General features: G+C 33.6%; 1 protein-coding gene across 2 annotated transcripts in view; it reads right to left on the reverse strand.

Annotated features, from left to right (window-relative positions):
* Positions 1–3,951: 3,951 nt before the first annotated feature.
* The window catches only part of LOC108688921 (solute carrier family 12 member 7), a 92,843-nt gene continuing 79,700 nt past the window's right edge, over positions 3,952–17,094 (reverse strand). For both annotated transcript variants that reach the window (XM_018195472.1, XM_018195473.1), the window contains 11 exons: positions 13,550–13,810; positions 11,493–11,678; positions 10,133–10,368; positions 9,793–9,974; positions 9,472–9,633; positions 7,573–9,011; positions 7,308–7,415; positions 7,116–7,169; positions 6,100–6,440; positions 5,898–6,037; positions 3,952–5,400 (listed from right to left, as the gene is read on the reverse strand). In XM_018195472.1, coding sequence (XP_018050961.1) covers positions 5,309–5,400; positions 5,898–6,037; positions 6,100–6,440; positions 7,116–7,169; positions 7,308–7,415; positions 7,573–9,011; positions 9,472–9,633; positions 9,793–9,974; positions 10,133–10,368; positions 11,493–11,678; positions 13,550–13,810 — 3,201 coding nt within the window. In that variant the 3' untranslated portion in view covers positions 3,952–5,308. The remainder of the gene's footprint in view (positions 5,401–5,897; positions 6,038–6,099; positions 6,441–7,115; positions 7,170–7,307; positions 7,416–7,572; positions 9,012–9,471; positions 9,634–9,792; positions 9,975–10,132; positions 10,369–11,492; positions 11,679–13,549; positions 13,811–17,094) is intronic.

Below are 17,094 nucleotides of genomic sequence, written 5' to 3' on the forward strand. Positions count from 1 at the left end.
TCAAAAGAGGTGGGATCTGTGATAGGGATATGTGTCAACGAACTTGGAATTAAATTTTCCTTAACGAATATTAACGAATAATCGTATAAGAGTACATGGATATTTAAAGTCGAGAGTACTTAGCACGTTTTATATTAAAGATGCAAGCGATAAAGTCTTATTTGTTTTAATACGCAAATCTAAATAATAAGATATTTAAATAAGATACTCAAGTCAAAATAACTTAATATGAAAAGATGTTAAGGAAAAAATTGCCTCAAATTCGAGGACACGTCCCTCTCATCGACTCCCTTTTTTCGCCTCAGATCCACTCTGTATGTATATTTAATAACATCTTTATTTCTCTATATATATCAATATTTCATTTTTCTTTTCTCTTTCCCATGTGGGAGTCAATAAATATATTTCTTTATTCGAGTCCCCAAGGGTAGAAAGAAATCGTCGCAGCTTTTGGAGTGAGAGAATTAAGTCGTGTGTATTCTCCCGTCAGGGGAGCTTTGGTAAAAGAATTCCTTCTTTCTTTTTTTCTTTCTTTTTTTGAATTGGTTATACAATATACATTAAAAGTAGATTTATACTTGATTTGACACATATGATTGAGGTTTCGAGCAAGTTTATCCGCTGCTTAGCTCGCATCTCACAGCCTAGAGGTGATTTAAATCCAGGACGCAGTCCCATTTTAAATGGGACGCGCCGCAAAACGTCACACTATACTCCGACAAATGCCAAGTCCAGGTATTACGATTATTAAGTCCTTAACAGCAGAGTGCACTTCCGCCGCCCGCGATTCACGTACAAAGACGCGCACGAAAATATTTCTCAAAAGAACTTTTTCCGAGAAAAGCGTCTCGGAAATATTTATACTATTCCTCGAAGAAAATATTCTTCAGAAAGTACTCTGGGAATACTTCAGGGATATATTCTGCAAAGACGAGAATATCTCGCAATCGAACCTAATTGGCAGACGATGTTTTAAAAATATATATTTCTAATATTTATATTTTTATAAATAAGTATAAAATTAAATATTAAAAATATATTTTAAAAACATTGTCTGCTGATTTGGAGTCTTCGATCATCGAATAATTTTGCATATTCTTTGGAAGGAAGAATATTCTCGCGTTTCGTATCATTTTCTTACAGAAATTTAATACTGGAAAATAGTGATTAATTACTTGTTTTGTTGCTTACTTTTAATAATCAAAATAAGTAACTTCCAGAATTAAATTAGTCAGTATTAATTCTCAATTACAGCTACAAAAATTACACCTAAGTTTTAAAGCGTTCTGATTGAAATATAAATTACAAATGAACTCCGCCTTTCTTGATAGAGGAAGATTCAAAATTTTTTACTTACAATTTAGAATCTCATAATAGCAATCATACAAATTGTACCATCGTCTAAAATTTTTCGCTTTAATTCCAAATGATTCATTGCTGTGGTCGAAAGTTAAACTGAATTTCTGTAAGGATTCGAAATATACTACAGAAACAGAACAAATCGCCAACAACATTTAGATATTTTCCATTCATCAACGAGTAAAACGAAGCAGTTACATTCGCGGTTTGACTGTTGCTTTTACTCGCCATCTGAAATAACTATCTTATCTTCTATTTTGCAGCATGGGAACTCCTTTATAGCCAAAGTATTGTGCGCATATTTTTATCTATTCACAATGGGTCGCATACGTGTCTCACTATTTTCTGTCGCAGTTCGCTTATTCAGTCTTTTGCGATCTATCTTCTACGAGATGCAATTACAAAGAGTTACTCTTGGTAACAGAGATGGAGAACGCCTTCCAAATATCATTCTGTTTCCGCAAAGCGAACGTAAACCACGGACGCCGGGTGCATCTTTTGCTGCCGATAATACGCACTATTAGTCGAATAGAATGAATGCGGTAAGTCGGTGTAAATCGTCTTTATACTCTATCGAATTTCGTTATTAAACTAAGGAGAGCGGAGAATTGCGATACGGTCAGACTGCCGATTCGGAATTATTCTCTAATTCTTGCCTCGCACCATTTTCATTCTTACCGGCCAAATATATATGTATTCTATATATATATTACACGTACGCATTGTGTGCCATGTGGTCATTGTGCATTTAAAGTAAATACGACATAGTAAAATATTAAAGCGGCAGCAGAACACTGCAATACTGTTCGATCTGTGTAAAGATCCTTTCGCTTTTTCTTCTTTACTATTCTTCTTTTCTATTCTTTTTCCTCTCTTTTTTTATTCCTCTTTAAATCCTTTATAATAAACATACGATCGTTTTACTTTTTTCCGTTTTTTTTCCTTTTACTTATATATTTATATACAACGTGTAGAGGGCTTTATCCGGCAACAGTTCGACTCGAGTATATTCGCGATAAACTTTCTCATAATGTCAACATGTCTCGTATAAACTATGCAGTGCCAATATCTATCGAATAAGATAAGTACACATAAAATATATGCAATTGATAAGTAACGTAATAAAATTATAAAGTACATGTCGTAAACATCGTGGACGAGAGAGATATACACACACACACACACACACACACACACACACACACACACACACACACATATGGTTCCTATACATTTAAAGTCCCTATGTTTCAGATACTCGTTCGTCGTGCAATCAGTGTGAAGATATATATTACCTGCATGTATACGTCGAATTGGCGTCAAGACGAGAATTTCGCTATACTTTCGATGATCATTTTCGTGAAGTCGAGGATCAAGTCTTGAAATATTCTTCATTGATACTACGTCTCCTTCTTTCTTTCTTCTCATTTTAGGGCATTCGACGTAATTCACGTCGGAGTTACGAAGATAAAAGTAAAACAATTTAAATGCGTGGGATATATTATAAGAATCTCTTCTCCCCTGTTAATTTAAATATTCTTTTTTGTCTACTTGTCACTAACGGGTTAGCGATGTCGGTTCGCGCACACCCTTTTTTTTAATAATACACTTTCATGTGGTCATCATAATCAATGTTTTCACGTCTTCTTTTTCGCTAACTACGGGTATTATAGGACAGTGCATGTACTTTACAATGAACAATGTGAATGTACATATATATGTATATATACAATATACAAGAATGCATTCGAAACTATCGCGCTTTTATTTCTTCTCAAATGGCATTAAATTTTCCTCACAATCAGTGAAAATTCAAGTGAAATTCCATTTATTGTATGTTGCAATATTTTAATTTTTAACAGCGAGTGTGTTTTATATTTGTAATTAAATATTTAGTAAAATAAAAAAATTAATTAGAAAATCGAATTATTTCGAGAGTTATCAATTTCATGATTTTGAAACATTCATTTTAAGATCAGATCGAAAAGATTCGATAGTTTCGTTACATTTTTACAGTCAAAATGACTGTTTTCAACACCTTAATCGTTTCGCTAGTTGCAAAAACTTTTGCAGAAATTTGACAAATCGTGCTGCGCAATCTCACGTAATTTTTAGCACAATTTAACTTATTCACGGACACTGATTAAGTAATATTAAGTATCGATATTGTAAATATTACATTGAACGCTAGTCGCAAAGAGTTATCTCTTTCTCAATCCCTTCGTCGAGATTTTTTTTCGTCAAAGAAAGTCCAAAGAATCATTCGGCACTAAATAGAATTTAACATCGTTTTGATAATCAGAAAATTAAAATTAAAATAAAATCATTTTAAGATCATTTTAAGAATAAAAGCAATTCAAATAAAATTATTCAATTTTATGTCAATGATAAAAAGCAATTAGCGCTAGATCGACAATCTAAAAATTAAACTAAATTAAATTTTTTAGTTTAAACAGCTTTAGAGACGAGAATGACTTGTATTAGATTAATCTTTCTGTCCTCTCTCTTAACATCGGTAAAGAATTTAATTTATTCTCATTAGATAATTTAATAGAAATTACATTTCAAGATGTAATTTAATAAAAACGCGTCGATCTGTCGATGATGTCGAAGAAACTGAGAAAGGCGACCCGACGTGACCATTTCATGCGCTCGTTGATCAATTAAGTATTATTAGAGAAGGCCTATCTAAATGAAACGCGGCCGGAAACGGGGCTACGCGCAAAACGTGACATGCACACGACATTTAATGCAATTAGAATTATTTTACATATGCTAGCGCTATATATATTTTTTTTTCGATGAGATTTTCGGTAAGATCGCCGCGATATTTTTGACATTGAGTCTTTCGGGTTGCACTCCTCATGTCATAATTCAACTTCACTTGGTGTTATCGATTAAGTGGTAGTGGCATCTTGGACCAGTAGGCCTTAAAGACGATACAAACGCGCGCGAATGTGTACGAATATATGTGTCTGTACGTCCTGCGTATGTGTGTATGTACGTAAAGATTTCCGCGCGAGACTCGAAAAAAGAGCGAGGTCCCAATCCCCAAGGAAATGCAATAATACTCGCGACATACTCGTCGTCGTTTTCTATTATCAAATACACATATATATTATATAATCAAAGTCGGCACTATCCTAGGCTACTCTAGATTCACCTACATCAAGCAATAAAATTATATACGTACCTACTCTTATTCTTTCCCTATTAACGACAATGCATGTAGAAAAATGAGCCTCTCGCGTCTTTGGTTAAACGCGAAGCATTTAGAAAGTAGTCTGGCAGTGGTTTCGTAGATGCTTCGACCTTAGCCTCGGACCAAATTTTGATTTTTTCCCCCCTTTTTCTTTGCCATTTTCTTACTTTTATTTTCTTTTTCGTTTTAGACGTTTTTAGTAGTTACGAAAAATTGAATCGAAGTGACGTTTTACTCGGGATTTGTCTCATTGAGCTACAATTTTTTTGTACCGGCGATTTTTTTTGAGAGATGCAGTGTGCTCTGTCTGACGAGCTCGGCCGAGCTCGACAGGTTGTCAAATTCGAATTTGAGCAGCTTTCGCTGTCGTATGCGACCCCTTTCTGACGCGTACATACCTGACACATAAACTCATACGTTCTACGTTCAAAAATTCATTCGAAGAAAAACCTATCCTTTGGCATCATCGCATTTGGCTTCATCATCGGATGTCGTCGCAGTCCACATAATAAGTCAGCTTCAGTAAAACTTCCTTTTCCATATTCGATATAAACGATCGTCATCATCATCATCGTTATCCTCTTCTCCTTAACGACTTTCAGAGTGCGCGGCGCAAAACAAGAATGACTGCCGCAGACAATGGCACAAGAGTAGTATGTTCCTTAAGGTAGTGTCGTTTAGGTCACTGAGAAGTAAACTAGAGCTCTGCTTCCGCAAGGCAGCGGCATCAATTCCCGTCGGTTTAGTTCACGAGTAGATGGTAATCACCTCCCGTCCGCTACCCCGCACCATCAGTACCCTCTCTAAGCCTTCGGTGAGTACCTCGAGGAATTCCATGTCTGATTTTAAGCAGTAAAGGAAGTTTAATGATCTTTTCTATTTTTTATTATATTTTTCTATAAATTAACTATAAGTTTTTTTACTCTGGAATTTATCTCTTACTTATTAAATTATAGCTAATAACACAGCTTGTGATGAAAAAATTCTTTTAATAATTTTAGCTGTTTTTAATTCATAATGAAAATGAAAAATCATATCGAAACGAAATAAAATGCATTTTTAAGCTAAAAGTTGATACTTTCGTGTGACATTAATGAAATTTAAGAAAACTTTGTTGTCGTACTACATCGTGAAAATCCACACAATCATCGTTTTTAGTTTCTTTGACATTATTTTTTTTAAATTGTCACATGATAGCCAAATATGGACAATGAATTCGTATTCAGCACACCAAAATATATTTAAAAATTAGCTACAATTCTTAAAAAATTCTTTTTTTCTTTATAACAAAATGATAATTTTTTTAAATTATGCATATTTTTAATCGAAAGGATACAATTAGATTCACGTTCCATTCTCGTGTCTCGTGGCGGTCCGGGAAGATTCAGAATAACCAATTGAGCCTCGCTGCTCATTTTACGGATTACTTCGTTCAACTTCAACGAAGTATGCATACGTCTCACGTCACCTTCGTCACTGTTACAGAATTATTTTTTAGAAAACAAATCATTGCTGAATCAAGAAAAATCGATACTCACGGTGTAATCGTGGGTTTCTTAATCTCTGGACTTTGATTTTTGTTTTCCTGCACGTCGTTTTCTGTCTCTTTTACCTCCGCCTCCTTCGCTTCCTTCTCCGTATTCTCTTTATTCTCCGCTTTGGGTGAGCTGCCAATCAGCTTTGTCTCTTCGTTATTCTCTTTAGCTTCGTCTTTATCATTTGCCTCTTCGGCACCGTCCTCCTTATTATTTAATTCGGTTTCCTGCATCAGCTTTGTGTCGTCGGTTACATTTGTACTCTGATTACCCGGCTCTTGGAATCTCACTTTCGTTGGTACTTTGGCATCCACGTTGTGATGGTGATCTACAATCGCCTGTACCTGTATCATGGTAATACAATTGAGCGAATAAGAAAGTATTTTATCTTGTGGTAGGAGACAGTCAGTTGAGAGGTGACTAATCTAGCGTCAAAGCACTATGGCCATAAAATCAATACTATATCTATATAAGCGATCGTGCCAATTAAGCTGAAACTGAAAAACGCGGGGAGTTCCTGAGATAATGAATAGGAAGAAACAACTTGGTGCTAGATAAAATAATATAATATCCAAGAAGTGTCTCCAAGAATTGTCTCCAAGATTAGTATTGAATTTTGAAAGTTAAAAGTTTAAATTTGCAAAGCAGAAGTTTCAAGCACTTAATTTCATACTGTGTCTACTATTTCATTTTAGAAATCAAATTTTTTTGCAAATTTTCTATAATCTATAATGTTTTTAATTTATAATGTTATATTATATAATATGTTATAATTTATATTATATAATGTTTTTAATTTAAAGTTTTATAATTTAAAAAAGTATTTAATTTATTAACACTTGTAAAATATTAACTTGCGATCCGCGGTCGTTTCTCCCATTTTGATATTAAATGGGAATAGGAATGAGAATGTTATATGATATTATGAGGGAGGAATTCACAATATAAAATTATCGGTGCAATGGAGAGCAATGACGGGAAAGAGGCATACATGGAACTCCGGGGGTAATCTGACAAACCAGAGGTAATTTTTCCTCGGCGGGTACCTCGTTGAAGTCCACCAATCCCTGCACCTTTATCCGTGAGGAGCACGTAACAAACAGACACACACCGATCAGTATCACCGTCACCATTTGTTGTTACTTAACATTATATGCCTGTACATATTAGTATAATAAATTTTCCCCCTTTATCCAGAATTCAACACTTACCACTCCTAGTGACTGCTTCTTGTTCAGTTGCAACTCGCGTAGCATCTGATTTCTTTGCTCCATAATCAAAGTGCGCTCGTATGTATACGCCGAGATGTCGGTGTTCGTCTGCAAACAGATCAAGACGCGGAATATGAATTTACCAAAGTAATCGCGATATTACGCATTTTTTATTATTAAACATTTTAAATTCATTTTCCAAAAATAACACTTCCTAAGAAATTCAATCTTTCCTTATATTAAGATTACTGTATAATGAGATTACCATTTCGACAATCTCGACTTCCGCCTCGATTCTCAGGTCGTACAAGAACTTCTTTAAATCCTTCTTCATCTGTATTGAGTTGTCCTCCATTTGCGCGACTGTAAAAATCCTCATCTTACAGTTCTTCCATGTACGATGTTGCTTCAGTAAGAACGGCAGTAGCATTAATAGGCCGCCATCATGCACGATCCACCAGACGTCAATGTTGCCGATTATCTTCTCGCTAGAGTCCGGGAAAAAATTTATGCCTTTGGGCACTAGCAATGCCATCTTCGCGGCTGCGACGCTCCTTACGGTCTGCAGAAAGACTCGCCAGGTTCTATCCTCTTCCGACTGTCGCCAACCGTAAGGCCAACCCAATATCACTGTATTCGGTTTTAGTCCGCCAAGTCCAGTGTTTTGTATTAATGAGCTCAGCCCTTCGACAACATTTTTCGCAACGAGAACATCGACGAAGCCCTTCACTCTTTCTTCCGCCGCAGTTTTCTTCAAGCTCTGCTTGGCTGCTAGTGCTTCACCCGAGTTCTGTGTATAGTCACCAGCGATACAGCTGACGCTAATGGTGAGACCTTTGCCAGCCTTAAGCTGACTAGCGAATGCGAAAAGCTTGCGATATTTAGGCACCAAGTCATCGGTAAGTTTGGCGAGGATCAGGATCTGTGGACGCCAGTTCTTCGTGTGTGGTGGACCTTCTTCGAGCCTGAGCAGCGAGTATCTGGCAGCAGATAACGCCAAACCACGAATACCATCACCCCATTCCTTCTCGGCACCGCGATATTCGATATACTTGTAGATACAGCCGGCCATACCCATCGCTAGCAATGCGTAGTACCAGCTAGTCATGAACATGATAGCGATGCAAAGTGACAAGCCAAGGAACGACAAGCTCCAATGATAATATTTGAAGCGTGGCCGCCAATTTGGCGTACGCAGCAAGGTCTGCAGCGCACAAGCAAGATTGACAAAGCCGTAGCACATGAGGAAGAACATGGATAACAATGGTGCCAAGTAATCCACATTGCCAAGTAGGATACCGCACTGGCAAATTCCCACAGTGAGTATCAAAGCACGAGTAGGTTCGCCTCGACTGGAACTAGTAGCGAATGGCTTTAGGAAGGGAATGATGCCATCCTTGGCGATTGCCTGTAGTAATCGCGGTGCTCCTGTCAAAGATTGCAGACCGGCACCCAAAGTGGACAGAAACGAACCGATCAGAATTACCCACTGATTCGGCCACGCCATATTTGCCACGACCAGCTTGCCGCCGATACTCTGACCGAACTTGTCACGTAGCAGCAGATTGTCAACAGTCCCGGCAAATAAGAGGACGCTAGACAGATAGACGGTGGAAGTCGTCAAGATCGCGCAGATTGTTCCGATCGGAATGGATTTCTGAGCATCAGCTAGATCACCGGATCGATTAGAGCCCGCCATAATACCTGAGTATTAATATTATTAATATTAAAATAAAATTTTTAAAATAAAATAAAAAATTTCAATTAATATTGCTTAAATAAATTAATTGTTAATTAAGAATTTCTTAATTCTTCATAGCTAACGGTAAGTCTATTGAACTCATTCAATTATAAATCTCTTTATAAAAAATGTCAGATAATTCAATTTTCTTTATCTTATCTGTAAATTTGGATTATTCTTTTAATTATTATATTTAATATTCATTTTTTCTTATACGAGTTATATTATTTCAGTTCCTTGAAATTAATTAGTGCCTTTTCATTAGCATAAATTAAATTAAATTAAATTAAATTAAGTCTTACAAACCCAGCGTCAGTAACTGTGTCCCAGTCAGTAACTATGTTATAGATTTTAGCTCCGGAGGTTTAATTAGAACTTATTGTAAGGACGACATGAACATAACGCTGCTGTTAATTTTCTTACCCGTCACGGAAGGGAAAAATATGCCGATGAGAATAGTAAAGGTTGTGGTGAGATCGACCTGGATCTGGTTATAGCTAGATCCTGATAGGACATCGATGTCCTTCGGATTATATCCGTGAGCGATTAATTGACCCTGCTCTTGGAAACTGTCCCATATGTTCTCTGTGTAGCAGAAAATAAAGAGTGTATTTGATATTTTATGAATGTACTTTTGTTTTATATTATGTACTTTTGTTAGTATATTTTATATAAATTTTATTATTGTTACGTTAATTGACGTTATTTCTTTTTAATGATATAATTTAATTACAATCTCCTCACCTAGGAACACGCCGCTCGCCAAACCGCGGATACCGTTGGCGATAGTAAGATTGTTCTCGGAATAATAGGAATCGCATTTCGTGCCACTGCAGTAAATATTGTGCAAAACACCGTTGACATTTTTATTGCAATCTGATAAAACGTCGATGTCCTTTAATAGCCTTCTGCCAAGTAGGCATAATCTAAAACAGAAAGTCTTTTCTTTAAAGCGCTCGTCCTTCAGTTTTTGTCTATTTTTCGCGATAATTGTAATCATTTATCAGTGCAGCATTATAATCGCAACGATATTCCGACAATGACTACATAATGCGAAAATTAGTGTCGTAAATTAGTTTAATACTTTAGAGACTCGTTCCCGTTAAAGTTTACGAAGAGTCCCACGTAAACAGCGAAGATGGATAAAATGACGCAGGCCAGTGCGACGGTGGCGAACTTGTTAACGAACTTCACGCCCACGAAGACAATAGTGCCCATTATCATCAGTAAGGCGGAACCGTATACACGGAAGTTGTTGTACATAATGCTGGCGTCTTTCGTGAAGTCGCCAAATATGCTGAGTGATGGTGCCATGTAAGTCTGAGCGAAAATTTCATAAAGTCAAAAAAAGTACGTTCCTTTTGGTTCCTTTAAACCGTATTAAGTTTTATATCAGACTACAGTTAACTATACGCAATAGTGATTTGCTTACTTTGATTGAAAAGAACCCTGGTGGCAAATTGACGCGAATGGTAAACGATAAACAGGTTCATTATACAATAAAAAATACTTTGTATTTATATCAAAATCAATCCTTGTTAAAATTTTTTATTAAATTTTTAATGTATTCAGGTGTTAATTTAATACAATGTAATTATGTTATTTGAATATTTTGTGAATAAATTGACATTTCTTAATATTAAAATAATATAATTTATGATTAAATTCATAATTAACATGTATTTATGTATTTTAATATGTGCAATGTATTTTAATATGTGCAAATTCTAAAATAAATAAATAAATTATGTTAATTATAAATTATGTTTATTATAAATGTGAAGAAATATGCTTCCATAATTTGTTACATTGTTTGTATTAATATTTGTGTTATATTCTGATATATTCATCTTGTGTTAAATTAACACAAAAATTTCGGATTATTTAAGTCACATAAAATGTTAAATTTAAGATAAACTTTTCAACTGTGTACAGTAAAAAATATTTCTTTGTTATTTTTTTTACATAATATTTATATAATTACTTCTTAATATATTCATCTTGTGTTAAATTAACACAAAAATTTTGGATTATTTAAGTCAAATAAACACAAAACATTAAGTTAAATAAATACAAAAGTCGAGTGCATTATTTGGGACACGTGTGTTAAATTTTCCAACTATTATTTGCATACCTTATATGAATAACTTCAAATTTCAAACTATCTTGAATCGCGCATAGTCTGGCGTAAGCTTTACGAAATCGTGCAAAAATCTGTCGTAATACTTCACGTACAATTAATAACGTATCTTTTACATATCAGATACTTTGCAAGTATAATTAATCAAAACGTGATAATTGATAATCCTCAATTAATCTTAAAGTAACGACTATGAAACTCCGCGATACTTTCACTCCTATTTCGAAGTATAAATCAATTATCGCGATCAACTGATTAGGGGGAAGCCTTATTAATGTAACTTCGTTAACTAGTCGATACTCACGAGGACGATCTCGACGGCACCGATGATGTACATCGCGGCGGCCAAGGTGGTGCCAGTATAAAATAACATACCCACTGCACCGCCGAATTCCGGGCCTAAGCTCCTTGAGATCATGAAGTAGGAACCACCGGCTGGCACCACACCATTAGTAGCGATGGCACTCATACTGATCGCCGTCAGCATCGTCTGCGCACACAAAGAATAACTGTTTGCAATTCGGTTTTACATTTCCCAAAGTTCAATTCGCGAGAAACTATCCGTTTTCGGTCTCATTAAGATTCTCAAGTACTAATACCTCGATATCTTGATCAAAGAAAATCGATTTTTCAGATTAATTAGAAAATCTGCCAATGATACTCTTTATTGTTTCTTTTCTCTTTCACTTTTCTAAATTTCAAATAAAAAAAGAAAATGGTCAATAAAGAGCCAAATAAGATTGGAAAAATGAAAACTATATTTGAGTAGCTAAAATGCATGAAGCAAGGTTGAAATGCAAATGCATGATTGAAATACAAATGCCGCTATATTCAAAAATAAAAAAATAAAATATTGAAATCCTTGGACTTCTTAATACCTTGGTCATAAATTGAACATTTAAAACTACCCAGATAGCCAAGTCTGTAGAAAACAAATTTTTTAAATGTCTGTTACATTATGCCAACAAAATGACAACAGAATTAGATGTACATAATACTATTGACAGACTGTTAAAAAACGTAACAGAATCTGCAAGCGTCAGATAATATCGGCAGAATTTGCTCACTTTCTGCCAACAATTTGCCTTCACATTATGTCGACAGACGACGTTAACAGAACACAAGCCTAATGCGGACACAATTGATGGCAGACTGCCGTCATTTTCTGTTCGAATCTGCTGACAGTCTGCTAAAAGACTGCAGATATTTGGCTATCTGGATATATAAAAACAATTATAAACTCTTTATATAAAATCAAGAGAGAAAAATAGATAAAGTTACAAAAAAAGTTCCCTACTTTTCGATACTATGATTAATCTATTAGATTTACTAACTTTTTTTTTAGTTTTATTTATTATTTTTTTATGAAATTTGTTTTATCAATATTTTCTTTATGTTCAATATTTTATTTAAATATTTGTTATAAATATAAAAGAGGAAACAGTATATTGTTATATTTTTTCAATAAATAACTAAATGTGATTTATAATATGCACTGTGAAAAAAAAGTTACAATATTCGCAAGCAAATGTTACATGACGTTTTTTTCGATATTTGGTTACAAAAACATTTGATACAATAGTAATGGAGAAATATGCATTTCTGTGAAATATATCTCATTAATTGTAAAAAAATAAAATGGTTTATTTGTTAGAAATAAAACTTTATTTCGCCGTATTTAAATAAAGATTTATTTCAAATAATATTTGAAATAAATATTATATCTCACAAATAATTTGTAAACATTTTTTTTCAATGTAATTTTTATTATTAATAAGATAATAAAAATGCTTTGAGATCACAAAAAAATTTATTTCAGTAACTTACTCTAATTGTAAGATTTAATTGTTTTTGCATCAATATTTCAGTTTCAAAATTAGCTAAATCTTTTCTTTAGCTACAAAAACAGTTAAATGCATTGTATTTTAAGAAATTATGTTTTTCATGACATTTTATATATATATTTTGTTAATTAAAATAATAAATTTTTTTTAATTTCAAAGAAAGATTTTATTGATACTTCAAGTGAAAAATTGCAAGCTTTCGCCAAAAAACATATAAAGTGAAGATAGCTACTTTTGCAAATAAGCTCAATTATTTTCAAAATAAAAATGAGTAAAAATCATACTAAGAAATGATTTGGTACGTGCAAGCTTCAATTGTCCTTTAAATCTTTCACTTTTATAAATTTTTTTTAGTTTCCTATTTTGGGAATAAATATAATTTTTATTTTTCCAATTTTATTTGGCTCATATTAATAACCATTTTTTTTTAACTTTTAGGCTTTGTATAATCATAAGTTTTTCAATCTTGATAGTCTTGCATTTCTCATGTAGTTATACTCTCTAAATGAATACTCACAACACAACAGCAACAGAGCACGATGCAGAAGCCCTGAATAGCGCCGGCTGTACCGACTACCCATGTCAGACGGATAAAGAGGATCACACCAAAGATGTTCTGGATACAAGGCAAGTAAACACCTATGAGAGTACCCATTCGTGCTCCGCCTCCCGCAGCCGGGGCCGGTTTATCCGGGTCGGTCGCGGCAGGGATGGTGTTGCTGTAGTTCGCCAAGCTGTTGAGCAATGTCGAGATTCGCGGCCGATCCTCCATCTCCTCCTACAAGAATTTATTTCGATTTTTGTTTATCCCTCGACTGCACGTAATTACAGAATTCAGAAGTGAAATATCATTTTTTATCTGGAGTATTTCTTGTAGTATTCTCATGAACGCAATCAGGATGTTTAAATGAAATCTTGCAAAAAAATTCCTTGAGAATTCCCGAATTTTTCAAATACTTTTGTTCAAAATTTCAGATAAGATTAAACAATTTTTTAATGCATTTTGAAATAAATTGGAGTGCAAGTAATGCAAACAAAATGTTATATGTCAAATTAATAAAAGAATTCTACGAGACTAATGGATGGTATTCATAGTCTCTCTATAACACCGTCTTAAGTAATGTCTTAAGTCTTAATATACTAATCAACTATGAATACCGATTTATATCGTTTTTTACAATTGAAATTGCGAAATCTACACGGAGAGAATTTTGTTTTAAAATTTATTTCGAAAATATGATAGATGTGATATAATATAATATTTTAAAGATTTTTGTCATGCACTTCAGTAAAATTAATCAAACTTATTTTATACTTTATTGTAGTTTTATTAATAAATGAGAAAGATTTACATTAAAATTCTTGGAAATACAATGTTGTCCCCGACTATCATATATTCAGGATAAGCTCTAAAAAAAGTTCTCTCCGTGTATATAAAATAATATAGGAAAGATTTACTATAATATAATATCAGTGAGCTATTCTTTTTTATTGAGTTTTTATTATCTTCTATTGTTCATCATTCTAATTTTTTATAATAAAAACTCGCGAGATATACGTGAGAATGTACATGAATATATACGCGAATATATGTGCTATTTATAACTAACCAATTATCAACATTTTTTATTATCAAAAAAAATGTTTTCAGAATAAGAATTTTCAGAACAAAATTTCAGAATAAAATTTCATAAATTTTCCCACAAAAATTTCAACAAAATTTCATAAAAATTCTTGTGTGTGTGATTTTTAATAATAAAAAAATCTTCAAAAAATTTCAAATTTTCTGAGTTTTTCCAGGTAGTAAAATACTCTGGCGATGTTTCAATCAAGGAGAACTTTTCTAACGTAAAGAACCATAATGCGACTTTACGATTTATGTTCAGTTGGATTCGAGCTCGAATATTTTATCCGAAATTTAAGGGCAAACTTGACATTTACAAATTGCGTCTGATCACATATAGACTTTTGCTACTTCTGTACGATCACGTACGGACTTTGCTACTTTTATTCAGCTATAAATATATAAAAACACTTTCTATTTTCATTTGATCGTGTGTAGATTTATACTTTATAGATTATATTTACTGTCGGACAAAACAATACGAAACAACTTCGAGAGAATTAACGATTCGTCCGATCAGTCATCGACTCTTATCACTAGCGTGCTTTTACGCACGAAACCCTCGTCGCGATTTTATAATTTTCCGTATTTTCGATTCGTTATTATTCCAAAAGGATGTCGCAACTTCATTTGCAATTTTATTGACAAACTTTTGCGGGAAAGTGTCACGTAACTCTGTCCGCCGGGACGCTTTTATGGAAATTGTTAGTCCCTTGTCATGTAAGTTTCCGCTGCAACCTTGTTACGATGGTATTACATTGTTGTCGATCTAATTTCGCGACGACTACTCTTCGCATCAAACATTTCGCTTGCATATCATACAGAAAACACAGATCTCTTTTATACGGAATATATAATAATAACGCAGTAAGAAAAACGGAGAACGTGAGCTAAAAAGATTTCTTAATATAGAAGATTTTCTTTAAGAAATTGCAACGAGTTCCAGTCTTATCTCTAATTCACTGCTTCCACACGTATCTTTTTTATTTCTTTCATGGAAATTGTTAATCCTTTTATCGTGTAAGTTTTCGCTGTAACTCGTTACACGGTGCCATCCAATTTCGCAACGACTATGTTTTTGACATCGGGTATTCCGTTTGCACAGAAAACATAGATTTCTTTATATCAAATGTAATAATATAAAACAAATGTTGAAGAATGCAAGCTAAGAAGATCCCAACATATGATAATTTTCTTGAAAAAATTGCAACAATTTTTCCGTCTAGCTATAATCCACTGTTTTTACGGATCTTTTTTAAGAATTAGAACTGTGTTTTAAGACCGATAAACAATCGGCACATAGTTGCTTATATTGGAATTTTTAAGATTCGCATAAAATATTATTATAGACTACAAGACCCGCTTTGAATATAGTATTCCTCATTTATTTACATTGAAATCTCTTAATAGATTCGTAGAATGAACAAAATAATTATTATTGAAGTACAAATACAAAATGCCTAAACTGTCCTCCGAAATTGTATTTGTTCTCTATTTTTCCCTTTTTTTTTAAATATATTATAATTTTCTTGTCTGAAATTATTTCAATGAAATTTACAAGCGCGATAAAAAGTATACTGCTATTACTTGTACATCTTCTCAGGTTTATCTTCAATTGCGGTGTTCGATCGAATCGAACGAGAAATACGAGAGTATTCGAGAAGGTTAAAGTCGCTGTGGAGCGAATTATCGGAAGAACGAGGCACAACTGGCCTCGCGCGAGATTCATAGCTCGATAATAGCTCGCAATTTTAAACGGAATTGGGCAGATAAGGGAACTAAGCCGGACAGGAAAAACTCCGGCAGCTTTCTTACAGGAGAAAATAGTCTTTAAAATAGTCTTTTTAAAATTGCAAAGAGGAATGATGACAAGAGAGAGAGTAAAGAGAGTTCCTGAGTATGCGGCTTAACTTTCGTTATGAAAGAATTTCGTTAAAAAAGCAATTCAGAAAAGGATTCTCAGTGGTCACATAATTCCGTTCTTAGAACTCCTTGCGAAACATTATTGAGAAAATTGCAATCGACAGCTGAAGCTTTCGTGAAAATATTTCGTAACTTTATGAAAGAAAATGAATAATTGAGTGAGTCTAATAGAACTACCGTCAGCTTCGAAGAGTTAATTAGGTATAATATTTAATAAGTAGCAACGTATGGATCATTATGAAAAAACATTATTAACATAGTGTTTAAATTATAATTATTCGTAAAACATAAGAATAAACGAATTAGAATTAAAAGAAAATATAGAAAATTGTGAAGAGATGAATAAAAAAATGAAGTTCTTTGCGACAAATGATTTTTAGCAAAATACATAGTTCTGTTTGCAAACTGCGTTTTTTAAATTAATATAATACTTATTATACTATGATGACTTTATTATTTGCATCGAAAAATAGATGATTTTTTCGAGGAAGAGTCTAGCAATTAAAAAAATAATT

The sequence above is a fragment of the Atta colombica genome, unplaced genomic scaffold (assembly GCF_001594045.1).
Source record: "Atta colombica isolate Treedump-2 unplaced genomic scaffold, Acol1.0 scaffold248, whole genome shotgun sequence".
In the NCBI taxonomy this organism is placed as follows: Eukaryota; Metazoa; Arthropoda; class Insecta; order Hymenoptera; family Formicidae; genus Atta; species Atta colombica.